The sequence below is a fragment of the Monodon monoceros genome, unplaced genomic scaffold (assembly GCF_005190385.1).
Source record: "Monodon monoceros isolate NGI ecotype Baffin Bay Population unplaced genomic scaffold, NGI_Narwhal_1 Super_Scaffold_16, whole genome shotgun sequence".
Lineage (NCBI taxonomy): Eukaryota > Metazoa > Chordata > Mammalia > Artiodactyla > Monodontidae > Monodon > Monodon monoceros.
This window is the reverse complement of record NW_021703772.1, coordinates 94,437,683-94,458,822: the sequence shown is the minus strand read 5'-3', so window position 1 is coordinate 94,458,822 and position 21,140 is coordinate 94,437,683. Positions and strand designations below refer to the sequence as shown.

The following is a 21,140-nucleotide window of genomic DNA, read 5'->3' as shown; positions in this document are numbered from 1 at the left end:
GAATTCTGAGCCAGGGCACCCAACACGCCTGCCTGGTGCCAGGGTCACGGCTCCCCCTGGTCCCTCGCTGCTGGGGCCTGAGAAACCACACTCTGGTGTGCAAAGCTCTGCTCCCGGGGCCGCTGGCTCCCAGCCCTCTGGAGATGCGGGCAGGGTGATGACACTGTTCTGACACATGTGAAATTGACTTCCCCAGGGCAGGCAAGATAATTTCAGCATTTTCCTGCCCGTCCCAAGTAGAAGATTCAGGCCAAGGACTCTGTTTCTGGCTCTCAGTGGGACTGTTCTATTAATACCTGGGGTCCAGGGGTCCAGAGGGTGGGGTCACCCAGGGGCTCCGGGAAGTCTGCCAACACCGTGAAATTGGGTGCAAAATTCAATGCTTTTGTTCAAATGAACGAGTGAATGCATAAGAGAGAGAAATGTAAGAGAGGAGGGGAGAGAGACAGGAGTATGAGAGAGAGGTGGGCAGGGGGGTGGTGTGGAGTGTGTGAGTGCGTGTATGTGGCATTTTGGCATTTTTCTGGAGAGACAGTCCACACCTTTCAAAACATCCTGAAAAGAATCTGCAACCCTCAAAACACTGAGGGTGTGTGTTCCTGTTCCCAGCCCGACTTCTCCCCACAACAAAGGGAAGAAGTAGGTTTGGGAACAGGAACACACACCCTCAGGTACAGGAAGCCCTGAAGCTATGCAGGAGGGCTGTTTCAAGGAGCTTTCTCTGCATGAGTCACCACGCCGCACTTTTCATCTGGAAAATTACAAGCACTAGCATTCTCTTAAAGGGATGTGGGAAGACTTCACTCAAGTTTTCAGCATCTGAGACTCATTTTCTCTAACCAACACCCATCAGGAAGCAGGCAGGGAAGCCTGGTTATCCCAAGTCTGGCTACGGACTGACATCCTAGTGCCAGCAGCCCCGATCTTAACTCCCAACACCTCTGCCCACATCAGCAAATGGTTCACTCCAATGTGTGCCCAGTTTCAAACCTAAAACCTTGGGGGGTTGGCGGGAAGGGCTAAAACCCTATAAGCATCCTTCTCAACCAGATGCAGAAAACATGGTGGCCCTGATCTCTTGTTGAGAATTAGACAGTGTCACTGCAGTGTACTTCTATTAAATTATAATTGTTTGTAGAAGCCACTTCCATAAAAGGTGTGATTGTCATGCTCTCTCTCATTTGCTAACCACCCTCTTAATTAAGAGCCCAGCAAGAGATTTGCAGGCTCAGGAAAAACGTGCAAAACTTCATAAAAGTACATTTCAGGTTACTTACTGCAAACCCAAAAGCAGAGGCGCTGTACCTCATAACGGAGACAGCTAAAAAGAAAGAAAATATTATTCAGAATATTTTAAGACCTCATAGATATTTTCTCTCATTTGTGAGACTATTCATATATTTGATATGGCCTTTTACACATCAATGGAAAGGTTCTAAGAGAAGGAAATAAAAAATTAACTGTACTTGTCAAATCCGAGAATTTAAAAAATTCAAGAGCGATGTGAAAAGCGTCCAGACTTCACCTGCAACACCCTCTCTCCCCAGTGTGCCCTGAAGCAGCAAAGGGCCAGCTTCGGAACGAAAATGCTCAAGCAGTTGTCAGTCAAATGACAGCTGAGGCTCTGAGAATTTAACAACTGGGAATAGAGAGCTGGGAACCATATTAAACTTTGAAAGTGAAACTGTAACCCTCCAAACTGTTCCCATAATAAGGTAATTAGTGGTGGTAGCTACATGCACACACCATTGCTGGCATGGTTGGAATAAAATCTCTTGCCCACCAGAGCTTAATATCCAGTGTGGACCTCATGAAAACTGTCTAGAAAAAGAAAGAACAGAATACCTTAAACAAGAGATGTCTACAAGTAGGTGTTACAGTTCTAATTAAAACACATTTCATGCATATTCAAAAATCAGTCGACCTTTTGGGGGGCAAGTTGATTGGGTCGCGCTTTTGTCTAATTCTGTGATCTGTTCTGAGCCAAAGCAATGTCCAGCTTCAAAGACAGTTCTCAATTTGACTTAATAAGGCAGGTCTCCACGCAAAAGCCCTATGAAACAAGCATATGTTCACTCACTAATAAAGAATGAAACCCAACCCAGTGGGTCAGCAAGGCTTTGAAGTGGATCGTTCTGGGCACAGATGTTACAAGCACTCCCTCAACGAGTAAGAGAGGCATGGATGCAGGGCATGGAGGTCAATACCCCTTTGGACTCCCACTCAACGCAGCACATGTCCCTTCTCGGGGAGCTGCTCTCTGTCTTATCCATATGGACCCTGGGCGGCCATATTGTGCTTTGGACCCCTGCCCACAGCCATGAGGGGGGGTCATCTGACCCAGTGCAACCCAAGCATATTTCATATTCTATGAATTAAGAATTCCTCTGTGTAGCACAAATAGAAAGAATTTTATTGTTCTAAAGGATGTAGCTGATAAATATACTAGAACTTATTTCTCCCAATTCTGACCAAGTTCCTGGTAGAACTAATCTAGTATGTCAATGTACCTATCTTCTTTGCCTGGCAACAGTTTGATGGATTTTTTTTTTCTTTTTGGCGGTACGCGGGCCTCTCTCCCCTTGCGGAGCACAGGCTCCGGACGCGCAGGCTCAGCGGCCATGGCTCACGGGCCCAGCTGCTCCGCGGCGTGTGGGATCTTCCCGGACCGGGGCACAAACCCATGTCCCCTGCATCGGCAGGCGGACTCTCAACCACTGCGCCACCAGGGAAGCCCCTTGATGGATTTTTGAATGTTATAAGCAACCAACTACTGGCTTGACTTTTATAGATAATTGCAACACAAGACTGGCAAGTGTTCTAATGAAGTTTCAAACTTAAAAAAGAAGAAAAAGAATTGAGACAGAGAGAGAGCCTAGCCGGTCAATTTATGCTGTTGGAATTGAAACACCAGAGCTAGGGTTGGCCACGCTGTTTGCTACACAGAGAGACAAGCTATTACAGGGGTTAGCACAGCACTGGGGCAAGAGAGAACCGCTAGCTTCTCGAAGTTTCCCAGCCTTTCCAGAGACTCAGCCACATTCAGGTCCTCGGGCTATGTGAGGTGAGTGCAACCCATTACATTGCTGGCCTTCTTTGTTTGAGACGTGAGCTGCTCCTGTCACTCCTGCTGTCACTCTTACTGGCACAGGGAGAAGGGCAAAGCCAGCCATGTGCAGTGACCGACTGCAGCTTTCAAGGGCAACGTGGGTGTGATGGTGCAAAGGGGCACTGGACTTTCCCAAAGAACTCAACTCCCGGCCAGGTTGGCATGTGCAAAAAAGAAAAAGGCAGCAGACCCCTTGCCAGGTCTGAAGTGCCCTGTAAGACGCTGATCCTGGCTCGCAGTAAGCACTCAATAACTGTGAATGAAGCTTAATAAAATTTCATAGAAATGAAATGAAATGAGTATCTGGCTTGTTTCCTTTACAATCTGTTTTTAGGATATCTTAGTTGTGTGCTTTTTGTGGGTGACTTCTTTACCAGTAATGGAAACCTTATTAACTCTTACTAGCATCTTGCACGGATGCTCAATATATACCTCAGATGAAGAGCTGCCCGGGCGGGAGCCCCCCCTGTCTCCACCTGCACTGTCTGGACTGGGCAGCACGGAATGGACAACACAGCTAGAAAAGCCCTCCACTAGCCTTCACAGAAGACCTCCTGCTTTCCAAGCAGTAAACCATCACTGTAAAATGTTTCAATCAAGTTATTCGTTAATACCAGGCATTTGTAGAGTGGGCTACAGATTCCAAGTACTCTCAGAACTATACTGGAAAATTCTGCTTGTGCGACTTGAGCCTGCCCAGTGGATGAATAACTGAGAGCACAGGTAGAATCTTCATATTGTTCTATCCCACACACACCAAGGAAAACTGGAGCAGGAGGGCCCCAGGTTCACCTAGAGTCCTGAAGACACGGGAGGCGTTCCCATGTCTCATTTACTTCTAAATTGGCTCCATCTAATTTCCTTGATGCGATGGAAAGGGGGAAAGGCTGAATATTGCATGGGGAATCAAGGGAGCGCTGAAGGGCCCTCCACTTGGGCACAGCTCTGGCAGCTTCCCTTTGGGAGCGACTCCCCAGCTCTCGCAAAGACACAACTGCAAATAGTCGTTAGCACCGGACCCAAATGGAAGAGGTCAGCCCAACTTTTAAGAATTTCTGAAGAGTAAATGACTTTATTTTCCTTGGCCCTAACCTGACATGACACATCCTAATTCTGGGATAAGAAGGGACTCAAAGGAAAGGGTCAGATTGGTTTAGAAAGCCACTACTGCCACAGAAAGAGAGCCAACTGTGGGGTTTCCATGAGGGCGTTTCCAACTTCCCTTGTGCTAAGAATGAGTTCCACTTGAAGAGATCCTGGGCCAAGATGACCCACACCAAGGCAGAGATTACAGGGCAGGTGCCCCTGGAGCCCACAAGTACTTGGCTGAGGGGAGCTGGGAAGCCAGCAAAGGTCCAACAAAAGTGCAGTGGTGCCTTTAAGGCAGGTGCTAGATTCAACACTGGACAACAGAGAAGAAAGGGCCATTTCGACCTCAGACCATTATGCTGCAAGCTGGCAAGGTCCAATCCCATTGCAAGGGTGGAGGTCTCCTAGGAAGGCTGCTCTGGGTCAAGGCAGAGGCCCAGCTGAAGATAATGAAATCTCTGTGGCCCTCAGCAAGCAGTGTGAGGCTGTTTAACACACACCACAGCTGCTCCTGGATGGAGCACCTGAAACCCAGCAGGACCCTGTGGGGCTCCTGGGCACAAAAGCCTTTCTGTGTCCCCCATTTCTTGTTTGCAGGAAACAGGCTTCATTCAGCCTCCATGACCTTCCCTGAGTTCCAAAGGGCAAGTTCAAACAGCTGCTAATCAGGGCAGGGAGGGGAGGCGGAGACAAGGAAGGAGAAGCCAAGAAACAATAGTGCAGCCTCCCACTAAGGGGACTTTGGGGTTGGTAGATGCAAGCTGTTACATTCAGAATGGATACACAGCAAGGTCCTACTGTCTAGCACAGGGAACTGTATCCAGTCTCCTAGGATAAACCATAATGGAAAAGAATATTAAAAAAAGAATGTCTATATATATATATATGTGTATAACTGAGTCATTTTGCTGTACAGCAGAAAATAACACAACACTGTACATCAACTCTACTTCAATAAAAAATTTAAAAAAGAAACAGTAGTGCAGCCTTGGGGCAGGGTCCTGGTTCCCCCTCAAGGGATACACAGAACAATATCTTTGAGCTGTTTTGCAGATACTGACCCCCAGCAGGTGGGAGAAGTTAACTGTATGTGGCCCCCAAGCACGCAGACCCCAGACCGGTTGGAACCAGAGGGTTGATCATGCTGACTCCCAATTACCTCACCTCCAACCAATCAGAAGAATGCCCACGAGCTGATCACGCCCCCCTCTTTCAACCATTACTATAAAACTCTTCACTGCCCCCTCCAAGTGGGGACACAGTTTTGAGGGCATTCGCCTGCTGTGGCCCAAGCTATTCTTTTCTACTTTACCCGAAACTCTGTCTCCGAGATTCAATTCGGGAGCGGTGTACAGAGGCCGAATTTCGGCTACACGCCCCACCACCACCAGCAGCCTACAGGTTCCTCTAGATACCACTGGTAGCAGTGGGAAAATCAGGGAAATTTTCAGGAATGTTTCTGCTCCTTACATTCAAAACTTGTCTCTAACACTCATCACTGAACCACGCACTCAAGGAGGTGGTACAGCCTACAGGCCGGTGAGTCTCACTCCCCAGGGAGCTGAGGCCTTGGCTTCCATCCTCTCATCCCCCCACCCCGACCCCGACCCCGACCCCGTGTTCAGAGTGGAAGCAGGCTGTCATCTGATTAGGCTGGCCTAGCACACCCAAAAACGCACGCTTAGCAACTGGGCTCCTCTCACTTTCCCTGCTGTCTTGTGTCTTGCTTTTTATATACTAAGACACAGAGTTCTTAAGGTGTTCCTAAGTCAAATGAAGATCTATAGTTTGGGGCCTGCCCAGCAGCCATGCCCCATTCGGGTAGAAGGGCACTGAGTCTCCTCTGGGAAACAGTATATCCCCTACCCTCAGACTATGGGGTTTGAGTGGGACGGCACTGTGACCCCCACTCTAGTCTATCCCTGTCCCGAGGCCAGAGTTAATGATTCAGAGATGGCACAATTCAATTTAAGCCAGTGACAACCAGTCCTGAGTTTCTGCTGAAAATACTGGGAAGAGGATGTCTTTCTAAGAGGCGACAGTAGAGCTGGCAGCAAGAAAACAGGAGCTGCCAGTAGCAATTCTGCCCTAAATGAGGGGAGGCTGCCTTAGGACGAAGCCAACATGGAGGAAAGCAGTTATTAAGACAGACACAAATCAAAGCCCTGGTGACAAGGACTGAACCTCTGGAATCAGCCCTACCTGAAGTCTACCCCTATATTTTTCAAATATCAATACATTGGTCAATAATTTCCAATAATTTTTCAGCCAGTCTGAGTTGAGTTTGTATCACTGGAAGCCAAACGAGTCTTAATACACCTTGAGCCAGTCATTCCTTTTCCAAGAATCTCTTTTAATGCCTAAGAAATGGACAAACACCTTCTACACAAAAGCTTCACCGTAGGTTTGCATGATTTATAATAGCAAAACACTGGTTGCAATTTAAATATCCAGCAGTAGGGTAATGATTAAAGAACGGTCCATTTAAAGAATAAGCTATACGTAGCTGTTCAGAAATGTTTACCAGGAGTGCTGTTGGCTAACGTTGATATTAGCCTGCTAGATAGAATAATGGTGTTGACAATCAACAGCTGGTGTATTTGGTGCCACGAGGACTGGCTGACGCGGGAAAGGATGGGTCTAGGTCAGGAGGGGTTCTGCCTGGTACAGGTGCAAACTGAATGGAGAGGTCAGAAGAGGCTTCACTGAGAAGGTGAGACTTGAGCAAAGGTCTGGAGGAGGTGGGGAAGTGAGCAGGGCAATCATCTGGGGGAAGAAACTTCCAGATAATGGGAGGAGTCAATTGCAAAGGCCCTGAGGTGGGACACCTGACATCTATGAGGCCATTCTGTCCCAGACAAAAGGGAGTAAGAGGGAAGTTACGTGAGATCATAGATTTCCTTACTGTTTGAGCAAAAAACTTAGGTAGAAAAGGGCAAGAGACAAGACGATATGTGTGATACAGTACAACTACACTTCAAAAATGCATTGAAAACAACTTTTTAAAAATCCCTCAAATCATAACAATGGTTAATCTTTCGTGGGTTGGGATATTTGAGGGCTGTTTGAGTGGATTTCTTTCCTTTCTACTTTTTTGTATTTCCTACGTTTTCCACAACCATCATATATGACCATTCAAGGTAGAAAAAGAAATCCATTTTATTTGGGGGGAAATTTATCCGACTTGTAACAACGTAGTCAAAGATGTAAATCAGCACAGCAGAAATCAGATTTATGACAAACATCTGAGAGCAGGCGGCATTGTGAGCTCATGAATGCTTCTGGCTAAGAGGAACGCATACTACCATACACATCTTTATTACGTCTCCATTTCTGAAATCCATCTCCCGAGGCCAAATCACCTACAGGAGCAGCTTGCAAATGCCCCAAAGAGTTCTTAGAAGCATGGTGCGGTTAGACAGGCCAGGAACACAAGCAAAATGTCACTTCCCGTCTAAGGGACCTCCAGCCTCCGCGGTTTTTGCGTGTCCTACACTCCACCTTCATTGACATGTCAAGGGGGTAATAACAGCTACACTCCCAGAAGCACACATACAACAGAAGTCCTAAGGAAATATTTATACAGGTCTGGTTGAAGACCAGAACTTCTTTAAGTCCCACTCAGGCCAGAAATCACTTCAGCTGGAAAGTCCAATTCAAACAGAAGGACAGCTGGAAAATGGAGCGGACCCAGGCAACCCATTGTTAGGGCAAAGCCACATGCAAATCCCACAGCTGAGTAAGCAGCAGGCTTGCAGAGGTGCAGACAAAGTGCCCTGGAAATGCACAGGGAGGTCCTGGAAATGCACAGGGAGGTGAGAGAGCCAGCGAGGCAACTGAGGGTCAAGGCCGAGAGCCCCTCAAGGGTGAAACAAAGAATGCCATTTCAGCTGCAGGCAAAATTTATCCAACAGCAAGGACCCATCTGTCATTCTCACCAAAGTCAGGCAGTAATTGTCTTGAGCCTTAGCACTCTTTAGCAATACCCCAGGTCCATTAACACCTCCCATTGCTAAATTCTGTGCCCAGTACAGCTCCGTTAATAAATCAACCCCACTTTAATTAGACCACCTTTGTCCCTCCGACGCCTACCAACCACCCCTCCCACAGCTACGGAACTAATGCCATTTGCAAACCCATCTTTCCATCATCCACCTTCATCGTGCTGGCTGCAACCAAGGCAGCAGCAGGAGTCAAAATTAACTGACTGATGTTCTGACCCACTTCAAGAGCACCTCCAACAGCTTCCAGACGCTCCCGCCCACTCAAACAAGAATATAACGTACCCAAAGTTGAGTGATAGGATGCTGAATTCAGTCACCGCTGAAGGAAGAGGGTAAAGCAGTTAGGAAAATAGATCAACAGAACTGCTTAGCCCGTTCAACTACTCATCTTCAGCGGCAGCACAGTGACGACTTTGTACTGAAAGATGGTACGGAAAACCCCCAACGAACTTTTTGGCCAGCCCAATACTTTGGTCTGTCTAGACCACAATTTGCAAAAGCGCACCTAAGGATGAAATTCAGAAGTTTCTGTTTGACCTATATAGTATTATTCAAGCATCAGAACTGGCTACCAACATTTTTAAGTCAGGAAAACCTGAGATCTGCCGGTGCTGGGCAGTCCCTTTCAGCGATGCAGCGCTGTGTTTGGGCGGGGCGTGCTCTTGGCCAGTTGCCTCTCCTGCATCATTGGACCCAGCTGGCCTCGCTCACCCGCCTGGCCCCTCAGGGTATCCAGCTGACCGGGCAGGCTTGAGGGTATAGCCCTGAGCAGCTTAAGGGAAAGGACAGTAGTTTCACCTCTGTGTCTGCAGTTGCCAGCAAAATCCCTGCTAAATATTCATTTTACTGCATGAACAGTAGCCTCCAACGTTTCCACTGTCAGGTATGGCTCTCGGCAAATTACAGAAAGCTGTACGGTGGGTGGGTCAGTTCTCAAAGCCAACACCATTCTTTGAGAGATTCATCTTCCCCAGAACCTGAGAAGCAGTCATTAGCCCAGGCAGGCTATGGGCACTGCCCACCCACCCTCCAGGGCTCTGCCTGTCTGCAGACAGGGAAGCTCTTGCCAAGACCTCAGGGACGATTATGAAGGTTTCTCTTTCTTTCACATGACCAAGAGGCAGGTCATGTACAAAAAGTGGCCATAAAGTCCCTTCCACCATCCCACACCCACAATAACCTGTGTGACCCACAGCAAGGACAGCCATGAAGAGGTTAGAAAATATTGTCCTTGAGCTACTGCAATGGGGCGGGGAGCACCGTTTGATGGTGACCTGGGGAGCTTTGCAATGAAAGATGAATTTGCATTCAGGTTTATAACAGGAAGCAACTCCCAAGGTGTCTTGCCTGAACTCCCCACATCCTCCCAACCGTTCCCCTGCTTTCTCAACACGCAGCCAGAGTGGTTCTAGCTGTCCCACTCCCAGGAAAGGCCTAGGTCCTTATGATGGAGGAGGCCCCACGCACTGACCTCCTCCATTACAGCCGCACCTGTCCACTGACCTCCCCTCAGCCAGGCATGCTCCTGCTGGTCTGGGTTCTATCTCATTCTTCCACCTGGAGCCTTCTTACCACAGAATCTGACTGGCTCACTCCCTCATTGCCTTCAGGTCTCTGTTCAAAGCTCACCTCAGCCTGTCCTGGCAACCCTACTTAATACTGCAACCTTCCCCTTACCATGCTCTAGGGTTCCTTTATCCACAGCACATACATCTTCTACCACACCATCCCACTTACTTATCTATGAATACTGTATACCCTTTGCCCCACTTCACACATTAGAATGTAAGCACTACAAAGGCCATAGGCTCTTCTGTTTTGTTCCTCAGTGTCTCTCATATGCCTAAATCAATGCCTGAACACACAAAAGCCCTCAGCTTGATTGATTGATTGATTCATTGACTGATTGAAACGACGCCTACTGCTTAGCTTCAACCCGCAGTGAACAAAGTCTTCGGGGAGAAAGCAGACAGGACTGGGGTTCAACATGCACCGAGAGGCCCAGATGTGTGACCAGGCGGCCATTCCCTGAGCAAACGGGAGTGGCAGCCAACACTCTGCAAGACATCACAGAGAAAGCAGCCTCTGCAAGGCCCATTCTTTTAAAGAGAACTTGGAGCATCTGCAAATGACAAAGACCTGGGACTATGGGAAGAGCCAGAACGGCCTCGAACCCAGAAAGCCAAGAGCCAGCACAGAATAAATAGCACATGAAAAAAGAAAGTCAGAATGAGAGCAACCCAGGGAGAGTCTCTACCCTGGACCAGGGCACCTCACTCCTTCCAACACACATCAGACGTTCATTCGCTCTGCTTCAGTGAGTGTAACATGAAATGCACCCACCCCCGCTCCAGAGCGGGAAGTCAGCGTTCCTGGAACATGACGGGAAAACTGCTACTTAACAGGGAAAGACGGGATTTCGAGAGGCTCTCAAGGGTCCCAGGGCACAGGAGGCACCAGTTCAGGGATGAAAAGCCAAGAGCCCAGCTTTTCGTGCCAGAGTTTCTTCAGCAACACAGCACACTTTCACTTCGCTTCTTCTACAAACAGGGAATAAAGAGGTGGAAGAGCTGCTGGAAGCACGGTTACCCAACTTTGATGATCCTTTACGGACTGTCATCAGTGGAGTAAACGATCCACCCTCACTTGTTCTTACAATCATTCCAAAGACCTCACTCGCCAGAACTAAGTGGAGGAGCAAGCTTCTTGCTGAATGTCAACTGCCTTACATATAATTTTATTCCTCCCTGTGCTCTGGTTACTGTGAGCACAGCTCTATTGCCTGTGGGTGGCTTGGCCAGGGGTCCTCAGACGACACTCGGCCCTGTCCTGCAACCCTCTCCAGACGAACACGAGGAGCCTGAGCTCCCCAATCATTCTTTCATTCAATAAATAAATGTTTATTGAGCATCTACTATGTGCCACTGCTGGGGACAGCTGGGGATACAGGCATGACTTGCCCTGCGATTTGATGAAATATGCCTCTAAAAGCCCTAACTATCCCTTAATCATAGAACGCTGCTACTTTTGCCTCATAAATAAAGCATTCACTGAACAGAAATCAGAGATGGGGGAATTTTATAAAACAGAACCTCACAGTTTGTCAGCTCTAGCCTTCTGCTCTGAGTGTGGTTGCTGTGAATTTGAAGCTTGAACACTCATTGTCAGGCCATTAATTCCAAGTTGGCTCAGCATCTGTCCTCTGGCACCCAAAGCCCCTGTCCCTGCTGCCCTCACCTTGCACCACACAGAAATGATCCTTGGGTCTTCTCCAACCAGCCTATGAAGACCTGAAATCAGGCTGATTACATGGTATTCAACTCTCTATCTCCAAGGCCTGTGAAAGCACCAGCTCAGAGTTGATGCTTAATAAATGCTTATTGAGCAATAAATTCTTGAGAAATCTCTAAGCCCTAATAATAATGTCAGCTTTTTACTTAACATGCAATCATTAATTCATACCGGAACCAAAAGCTAATGCCATGGGCAACTAGAGCTCGCGATGGTGTCGATGTTGCCACCCAAGGTCAACCTCGTCAGATGACTAAGATGCCCCTTAGTCTGGCACTGCTAACACATACCACACATTGGACTCCTTTGGTTTAAAGAACTGCTAAAGGAACTTTTTAAAAAACAGAATATATTGTTGGGGAAGAGGAATACACTGAATAAGACTTCAAAGACTTGGCTTAAAGAGATAGTGCTGGGGCTTCCCTGGTGGCGCAGTGGTTGGGAGTCTGCCTGCCGATGCAGGGGACGCAGGTTCGTGCCCCGTTCAGGGAGGATCCCACGTGCTGCGGAGCAGCTGGGCCCATGAGCCATGGCCGCTGGGCCTGCACACCGCAATGGGAGAGGCCGCAAGAGTGAGAGGCCCACGTACCGCAAAAAAAAAAAAAAAGAGAGACGGTGCTGAATAATTATTTACTCACTTGAGCTGAATCAAAGTCATTAGAAAACCATTAACATTATCACTCAAAGAATAAAAGTTAAACGTGGTAGAATAAAGGTCTGTTCTCCCCTCCCTCCCTACCATTCTCTATAAAACCCACCAAAGCAACAAGAAGCATGGAAAACTACAGAAAGAATATAATGATCAAAGAAACTAGGAAGTGGCCAACCTCAAACCCCCAATTTAAAGAATATCTACCAAATACATTAAAGTTTACATTATACAGAAGGAATATGCTGAGAGCTGATAACATACTTCAATCTTGCTGTTGCCTGTAAGGGGGTCATTGTTTGGGCTCTTCATGATTGTACCATCAAATTGTGAGTTTTTTTCCAAGTTTGGGAGTAAGCTGAAGCATCCACTCCTGAACCCGTTCCCCCTTCCCCACACTCCACACACTAGAAAGCAAGGAAGGTGAAACCAAAGAAGTGGTTGCTCAGACAGCCACTGGTACAAAACTCAGGCAGTTGGGAAACCAATGGCATGTTTAAGGAGAGGGGCAGAGGTTTCACCCTCAGCCGTGCTCACAGGGCAGGAAGATGCTCCCCAAGGTAGATAACTGGGTCTGAATGTAAACCATCCAGAGAAAAGGTACTCCAATTAAAGCTGCATGACGCTCCCTTCATGCCCCAGCTCTCCAAACAGCCCCAATTATTAGAACAGGGAGGATGGCAAACTGGCAGACAGAAACAGGGAACCAGGGAGAATTAAGACATTAATTCAGCAAGGCCACCAGACATTAAGCTAACACGCAATTACTGGTTATTTCCATACTAGCCACAGACAGTAAGAAGATGCAATTTTTTTAAAGATACTATTTTCATCAACATAAAAATCATATATCTAGGGGAAAAACTAATGAAAAATGTGTAAGAGCTCTACCTAGAAAAATAATAGAACATTGTCGACAGAAATTAAAGAAGACTAAACATATGGAAGGATGTACCATGTTCATGACAGGAGACTCACAACTGGCAATCAAAATTCTAGCAGGTTTTTTGTGAGAGAATTGATCAGATGATTCTAAAGTTTAAGTAGAAAGTGAAGAGTCAAAATAGGCAAGACAGTCCTGAACAACACAAAAACTGGAAGATAGTCACTACCAGATATCGAGATTTATTTCAAAGCTATAATAATTAAGATAGAATAGTACTGACACAAGTGTAAACAGAAAGACCACAAAACAAAAAAAGAACCACACATATATGGTCACTTGACTTACAACAAAGAAACTCCTGAAGTACACTGGGGGTAAAAAACATCTTTTCAATAAATGGTGTTGGGCCGCTGACCCTACCTTACACCATACACAAAACACAATTGTAGATGAGCTGTAGATATAAATAGGCTAAGTAAATGACAACATAGGAGATATGTGAAATATAATATGGGAGTATATTTTCATAATCTTACGGGAAGTAAAAGACTTCTTAAACAGGACTTAAATATACTCATCATAAAGGGAAAGATCAGTAAATTAAACTACATTAAAAGACCTCATTAAACGAGCAAAACAGCAAGCCACAGAGCAATAGAAGATATTTGCAATACTTATAACTACTAGCAGATTTCTCTCCAAAATATGTAAATTCTTACAAATCAATAAAAAAGAGAAAAACAACTCAATAGGAAAATGGGCAAAAGACTTAACAAGTTCCTCATGAAAGATGATAGACAAATGACCAATAAACATATGAAAGTATGCTCACCTTCATTAGTCACCAGGAAAAATAAAATTAAAACCCACAAAGAGATACCACTACGCAAGAAAAAAAAAAGGCTGACCATTTCAAATGTTAGCAAGGATGTGATACAACTGGAACTCTGTAAAACTGCTGGTGGAAGTGTAAATTGGTACAAACACTTAAGAAAACTGGTTGCCAGTATCTATAAAAGCTAGTCATACTCTATGACCCAGCCATTCCACTACTATACACCCAGGAGAAATGCATACATAAACATGGATACCAGAAGATGCTTACAGAAATGTTGACGGCAGCAGCGTTCCTAATTGTCAAAACTGTAAACAATCCAAATGTTCAGCAGTAGAATGTATAAACTGGTGGTACAGTAAGTCCCCTACCTACAAACAAATTCCATTCCGAGAGTGCATTCGTCAAGTCCAATTTGTTCGTTAAGTCCAACAAAGTTAGCCTAGGTACCCCACTAACTCAATCGGCTATATAGTACTGTACTGTAATAGGTTTATGATACTTTTCACACAAATAATACATAAAAAACAAACAAACACAAAAAATAAACATTTTTCACCTTACAGTACAGTACCTTAAAGTACAGTAGAACACTACAACAGCAGGCATACAGAGGCTGGCATCGAGTGAACAGGCAAGAAGAGTTACTGACTGGAGGAGGGAGAGGAGGTGGGAGATGGTAGAGCTGAAGGATCATTAGTAATAGGAGACGGAGGGCAAGCTGCACGTGACAATGTACGCCAGACATGGGAACTAACTTACGTGACTGGACATGTGAACACACGTTCGCATCCTTGAAAGTTTGCAACTTGAAGGTTCGTATGTAGGGGAATTACCGTACTTGTACTGACATAAGTGCAGGAAGACTACACATAAGAGTGTTTATTACAGATGTAAAGCATCAAAACATTAACCACTTAGGTATCCACTGAGAAGGTAGTGATTTAGTAAATTATTGCACGTTCATTCTATGAGATGATATAATTAAGCTCTTTGAAAGAGAACTGTAATGCTGCAAAATGTACTGAGTGAATAAAGCAAGGTGATTAATAGATCGTGCATGTATGTACAGAAATACACACATACATAGGCAGATAAAACTTCAGAGAAGTTACACAACTACAGATGATGATGACGGCCTCAGAAGGGGACTGGGAGTGTGACGTTTAAAGGATGCCCTCATTCCACTGTACGTCCTTTTGTATGCTTTGGGTCCCTTACTCTGCATATGTACCTGCATCTATTTCCAAGGTGGAGATAGACGTTCATGCACCACAACCAGAGAAAGAAAGCTAACCACTTTTGATACAGCCACTTCCAACCACTTATTATGTAGTTGCTTGCCATCGTACACTTAAACTGGATTTAGCCAAAAAGGGCTTGTGCAGATGGAGATCAGAGTTGCTGGCCTTTAACTTTTTAGACTACCTGGGCCTACTTTCCAGTTAAAAATCAACTAGGGAATTCCCTGGCGGTCCAGTGGTTAGGACTCCGCGCTTTCACTGCCAAGGGCCTGGGTTTGATCCCTGGTCGGGGAACCAGGGTCCCACAAGCCGCACAGCGCAGCCCAAAAAAGAAAAGAAAAAAAAAAAAAATCACCTAGACCCAGTATTTGTCAATATCCACAAAGTAAAATTATAGGTTAGAGATTGGGCTTCCCTGGTGGCGCAGTGGTTGAGAGTCCGCCTGCCGATGCAGGGGACACGGGTTCATGCCCCGGTCTGGGAAGATCCCACATGCCGCGGAGCGGCTGGGCCCGTGAGTCATGGCCACTGAGCCTGCGCGTCCGGAGCCTGTGCTCCGCAACGGGAGAGGCCACAACAGTGAGAGGCCCGCGTACAGAAAAAAAAAAAAAAAGGTTAGAGACTGACCAAAATTAATGGCCCCAAGATAGCACTTTCCTCCATTGCAACAAATCATTTCCTTCCTAGTTGGGGATGGTGGTGATGGGAAATCAAGAGGAGGAAGAACAAATGCAAACATCCTCAGTGATACAACTGTCCTGCTGGACACTCACTTTGTCTCCTAGACACGAAGGTCAGAGAATGTATTTTGCAGTGGCTAAAAAGGTCAGGTCTCCACTTGGCTACATTGCTCCCTCTCTAGGGGGTTGAAAACTTATGTGTTTTCTTATATAAAGGTCACCATCACACCTGAAGTAGTTCACTGCATAAGGTTAGCATTCCTATCACTTAAAAAAATAAAATGTGATCCAAATAAGATTTATCATAGAATAAGGCAATTTACTCAACAAATATAATTCACCTTACAATATTTGAAAGCACGTGTTAACTGCTATATTTTGGGGTGTCCCAGGTCTATTATGTTTCAGTGAAATATTGTCAGCTTTCACTAACCTTGAGCATAAGTCATCATGGCCTTCAAAAACGTAGAAACAAGAATAAAGGAAAGAAATCTTAAGTTCAGTTTCTACGTCAACAAATGCATCAGCTATACATGTACCCTGTGAGCATCCTAAAGTGTGGAGAGTACAACAGCAAAGAAAAGACATCAGCAGACCCATCGCACAATCAATACAACTTCACAGGAGAAGCCTAGGCTCAGGCACAAGAACAAATATGGACGGTACAACCCCCGAACGTGAATTATAGACACTCCATGGTGTCAGTAAGCCAAAGACCCATAGTGCCTGAGACAAACAGCCTGAACTGAGCTCCGGTTGAATTTTATATGTGAGAACGTGTTTTTGGCATTTTACACGAACCGGGACAATCTCCCAGTGATATTGAGCTATAAATCAAAGAGGAATCAGTGCTGATGCCCCTAGAAGAAAGTATAACTAAGGAGTCATGGTTTTCTTGATCCTATGACGATAATTCTTCCCTGATAGGACCAGCTTTATTTCCACTCAGTGCTGATAAATAACTCATAACAGGACAGTGAATGAAACTCTTAACCATGGTTGGCCCATCTACCTCAGGGTTTTTCTAAATCAATTCCTTAGGCTCTATAGGTTCATAACCTTTAGGGATCACACAGGGTCTCCCACTCTACTCCTACCCCCTTTCCATCAGAGCAACTTCCTTTTTACCTTGATTAAGAACTAGGGTTCTGGGCTTCCCTGGTGGCGCAGTGATTGAGAGTCCGCCTGCCGATGCAGGGGACACGGGTTCGTGCCCCGGTCTGTGAAGATCCCACATGTCGCGTAGCGGCTGGGCCCGTGAGCCATGGCCGCTGAGCCTGCGCATCCGGAGCCAGTGCTCTGCAACGGGAGAGGCCGCAACAGTGAGAGGCCCGCGTACCGCAAAAAATTAAAAAAGAACTAGGGTTCTGTCAAAATTTAGCTGCAAAGAGTTAATTTAAAAGAACACTTGAGAACACATATATGAAGGCTCCCTATGCACGTTAATAAGGGGGATGGTCTTCACACTGCATACCGTCCTTTGTAGGTAGGACTTGTGTTCTAGCCAACAGTTTCTGGCAGAAATCAAGCCCCTAATACAATTTTTTATTTTTTTTATTATTGATTGATTGATTGATGGCTGCATTGGATCTTTGTTGTTGCGCACGGACTTTCTCCAGTTGCAGCGAGCGGGGGGCTACTCTTTGCTGCGCGGCGCGGTCCTCACATTGCGGTGGCTTCTTCTGTTGCGGAGCACGGGCTCTAGGCCCGAGGGCTTCAGCAGTTGTAGTACGAGGGCTCAGCACTTGCGGCTTGGGGGCTCTAGAGTGCAGGCTCAGCAGTTGTGTCGCATGCACCTAGCTGCTCCGCGGCATGTGGGATCTTCCCGGACCAGGACTCGAACCTGTGTCCCCTGCATTGGCAGGCAGATTCTTAACCACTGCACCACCAGGAAAGCCCCCCTAATTATTATGGATCAGGGAAAATAAGGCCATATTCTGTCCCCATACTCAGAGATGGTCCTGGAAGATGTCCAGCAACTACCACCAACCAAGGGGACCCACAATACTCAACTCTGTGGACACCATGGAACTTTTTTCTGGGATCCACATATCCTAGACAGTTATTTTTGCTCATTCTGCTTTACCGTTCAGGTATAAGAAGTCTTTTGTTTTGGGGGGGGTCTGCCCCTTTCCAGTAGGGGTAATTGATACTAAGATGGCCCTGCCTTCGGAGATAATTCAAGGCCACCACAAATTGAAGTCAACCTGAGAATGAGGCTGACACAGAATAAAGGAGAGGAGAGAGAAGGAAGGAGGTGGGTGGCAGGAGAGACACAGAATTCTGACAACATCACTTGAGGCCACGGATCCAGCCAATTGCACTCAGTAATATGTTCTCATTTATTGTGCTTAAATTAACATGAGGTATCTCTATTGCTTGTAACCTGAACACTCTTGACGGCTACAACACATGAACATCTTTTTCAATCAGAACACTCGATGCTAAACACGACTCCCCCACTCAAGTTGGCTTCACCTCAAAGATAAATTAAGAACTGATGCACACAAGGATCTCTGCAAACAATAAGCTGCCCTCAAATTATAAATAGCCTCAGTCTTAAGAATCCAGTTACATCCAATTTGACAACAAAGGATGCACACAGCTAACAGAATAATGGCGGAAATGGTATTGCCTAGTTACCGTCTCACTTTGTAGTGATCCTTTCTCACTGGCATTTATTTTCTAACCACCTAGGCTATGGTTTAACCACAGAACAGGGGGATTTCTGACAGCTCACCCCCACTTGCCTCTGCCATGACCTTTACTCACTACCAAGTTCAGTGGTGGGGAAAGCCTAAGGTATGGATATTATTTTTACCCCGGAAAAAAAAAATCCAAAGAATTCTACTGTATAGATTTTCAAACTTTTAGATTACCTACATCAGCAGCCCTGGTGACTCACCAGAAGGGCTCAGAACAATCAGCATTTAGTCACAGCCAAGACTGATGACAGCAAAAGGATACAAAGCCAAATCAGCAAAGGGAAAAGGTGCCCCAAGCAAGGGCCAGAGGAGACCACACACAAGCTTCCAAGAGTCCTCTCCCAGGGAGGTAAAGAAGGATGTGCTTAATTCCTCCCGCAATAAGTTGGGACAACACGGACAAAGCGTTGTGTCCCAGAGAAGCTCATTAGAGACTCAGCACCTGGGGATTTTATGGGGGAGGAGGGGGCCGTGGGGCTTGTCTTACAAGTACCTTCTGTCTAGCAGGTACTAAAACCCCAGACTCCCAGAAGGCAAGCAGGTGCTCAGCATAAACCACACCGTTTCTACAGACAGTTTAGGCTCAGTGAGCCCCTCTGATCATTGAAAGTGTCATATCCTTTCTTCACTAGTCAAGTCCCCACATGCCACCCAAAGGCCAGCCTTGCAAGCAGGCTTTTCTAGGATAGCAGCAGCCCACCTGCTATATTATCAGTTTCTAGACAGGACCAAAGCTTAATTTCCCACATCAGAGTGAGACCGGAGCCCTGAGACACAAAGTGGCTTGCCCAAAAGCACAGAGCAAAGCTAGAACTGGCACCCAGGTCTCCAGATTCCCAGAGAGAGGAAAGTACAGTCAGCCCCACCCTCAGCCTCCAGACACGTATATTCCAAAGACGTTCACTTCAGAGCAGAGACTGCAAATGAAGAAATTATTGCAGAGAGAGCTTTGATTCTCCAGCCACAAATTCTCCATGGCAACATTAATTATATCCATCACTTTGCAAGTTTCACTGATGGAATAAATATAATTTTTTAATATTCTACCACTAACCCTTCTCTTAGAAAAAGATACCTCTCTGACTCAATTTAATTATATTTGAAAATACCAAGCTCATTATCACTTTAATTAAAATCTTACATTTTCGCTTAAAGCTGGAAACATCCTTAGAGATAGTCCATCTAGTCCAACATCTTTATTTAACAGAAAAAGCAATGGGGTCCAGGGAGGGAAGCAACTTTACTGAGGCCCCAACATCAGTGTGTCTAAAAGCTGGGACTAGAACCCTCCTCTCCTGACTTTAAGTCACGTGCCCTTCTAGTGCCCCATGATATCCTATCAGCCCAGGCTCATATCTCAGAAGACCATATACGTTTATTATACGCCCTTAAGTACTTAATGATCTGAAATAAAGTCCTCTTCATGACCTGTGCAAGGAAATCTGTATAGCCCTGCAAAGAGCCAATATTCCTCAAATTAGAAATAAATTTTAATAAAAATCACTGCTGCACTGGAGGATATCTGATATGACATTTAGATAATGTTTATATGTATCCCCTTGTAAATATTCATGATTACCCAGAAGTACAACACAGTGCTGAATCTGCAAAGATTCAACATGCCTAAGACATCAACCGCCCACAAAGGCAGCCACTGGACTGACCACCAAGGGGCCTTCCATGTCCAAACTCCTGAGCAAGCTGTGTGCTGATGAAAGAATATCAAGGGGGCTTCCCTGGTGGCGCAGTGGTTGAGAGTCCGCCTGCCGATGCAGGGGACACGGGTTCGTGCCCCGGTCCGGGAGGATCCCACATGCCGCGGAGCGGCTGGGCCCGTGAGCCATGGCCGCTGAGCCTGCGCGTCCGGAGCCTGTGCTCCGCAACGGGAGAGGCCACAACAGTGAGAGGCCCGCGTACCTCACACACACAAAAAAGAATATCAAGGGGCTTTTCGTGGCCAGAGATTTCAGGCTCCCCAGCACGTTATTATTATTATACTACAGGCAGAGAGCCACCAAGGCACACGAAGACAGAAAACTGGTCATTTCTCTACAGAACAGATTCTCATCGTGTGCAACAAACAACTGGGAGACTCAAATGATGAGAATGTTTCCATATTCTGATGTGAAATACATGTCAAATTTTTCTTTAAAAAACTGATGGATAGGGCTTTCCTGGTGCCACAGTGGTTGAGAGTCCACCTGCCGATGCAGGGGACGCGGGTTCGTGCCCCGGTCTCGGAAGATCCCACATGCCGCGGAGCGGCTGGTCCCGTGAGCCATGGCCGCTGGGCCTGCGCGTCCGGAGCCTGTGCTCGGCAATGGGAGAGGCCACAACAGTGAGAGGCCTGCGTACCGCAAAAAAACAAAAAAAAAGATGGATAGAAGGGGCTCAGTCTAAGGAAGTGACATTCAAGGTGTGTCAGAAAAGTGTAAACCCAGCACTTCTCACCTGGGGGCACTATTGCTCGCCCCCACCCCAGGGGACATTTGGCAATGTCTGGAGACATTGACTTCACTGCTCGGGAGTGGGGTTACTCCTGGCATCTTGTGAGCAGAGGCTGGGGATGCTGCTAAACATCCTACAGTGCACAGGACAGACCACACACACACACACACACACACACACACACACACACACACACACAC

General features: G+C 46.3%; 1 protein-coding gene across 1 annotated transcript in view; it reads right to left on the bottom strand.

Annotated features, from left to right (window-relative positions):
• Positions 1-21,140, bottom strand: part of TMEM163 (transmembrane protein 163) — a 249,288-nt gene that overhangs the window by 81,746 nt on the left and 146,402 nt on the right. Inside the window, exon 3 of the mRNA XM_029226055.1 lies at positions 1,278-1,321. Coding sequence (XP_029081888.1) covers positions 1,278-1,321 — 44 coding nt within the window. The remainder of the gene's footprint in view (positions 1-1,277; positions 1,322-21,140) is intronic.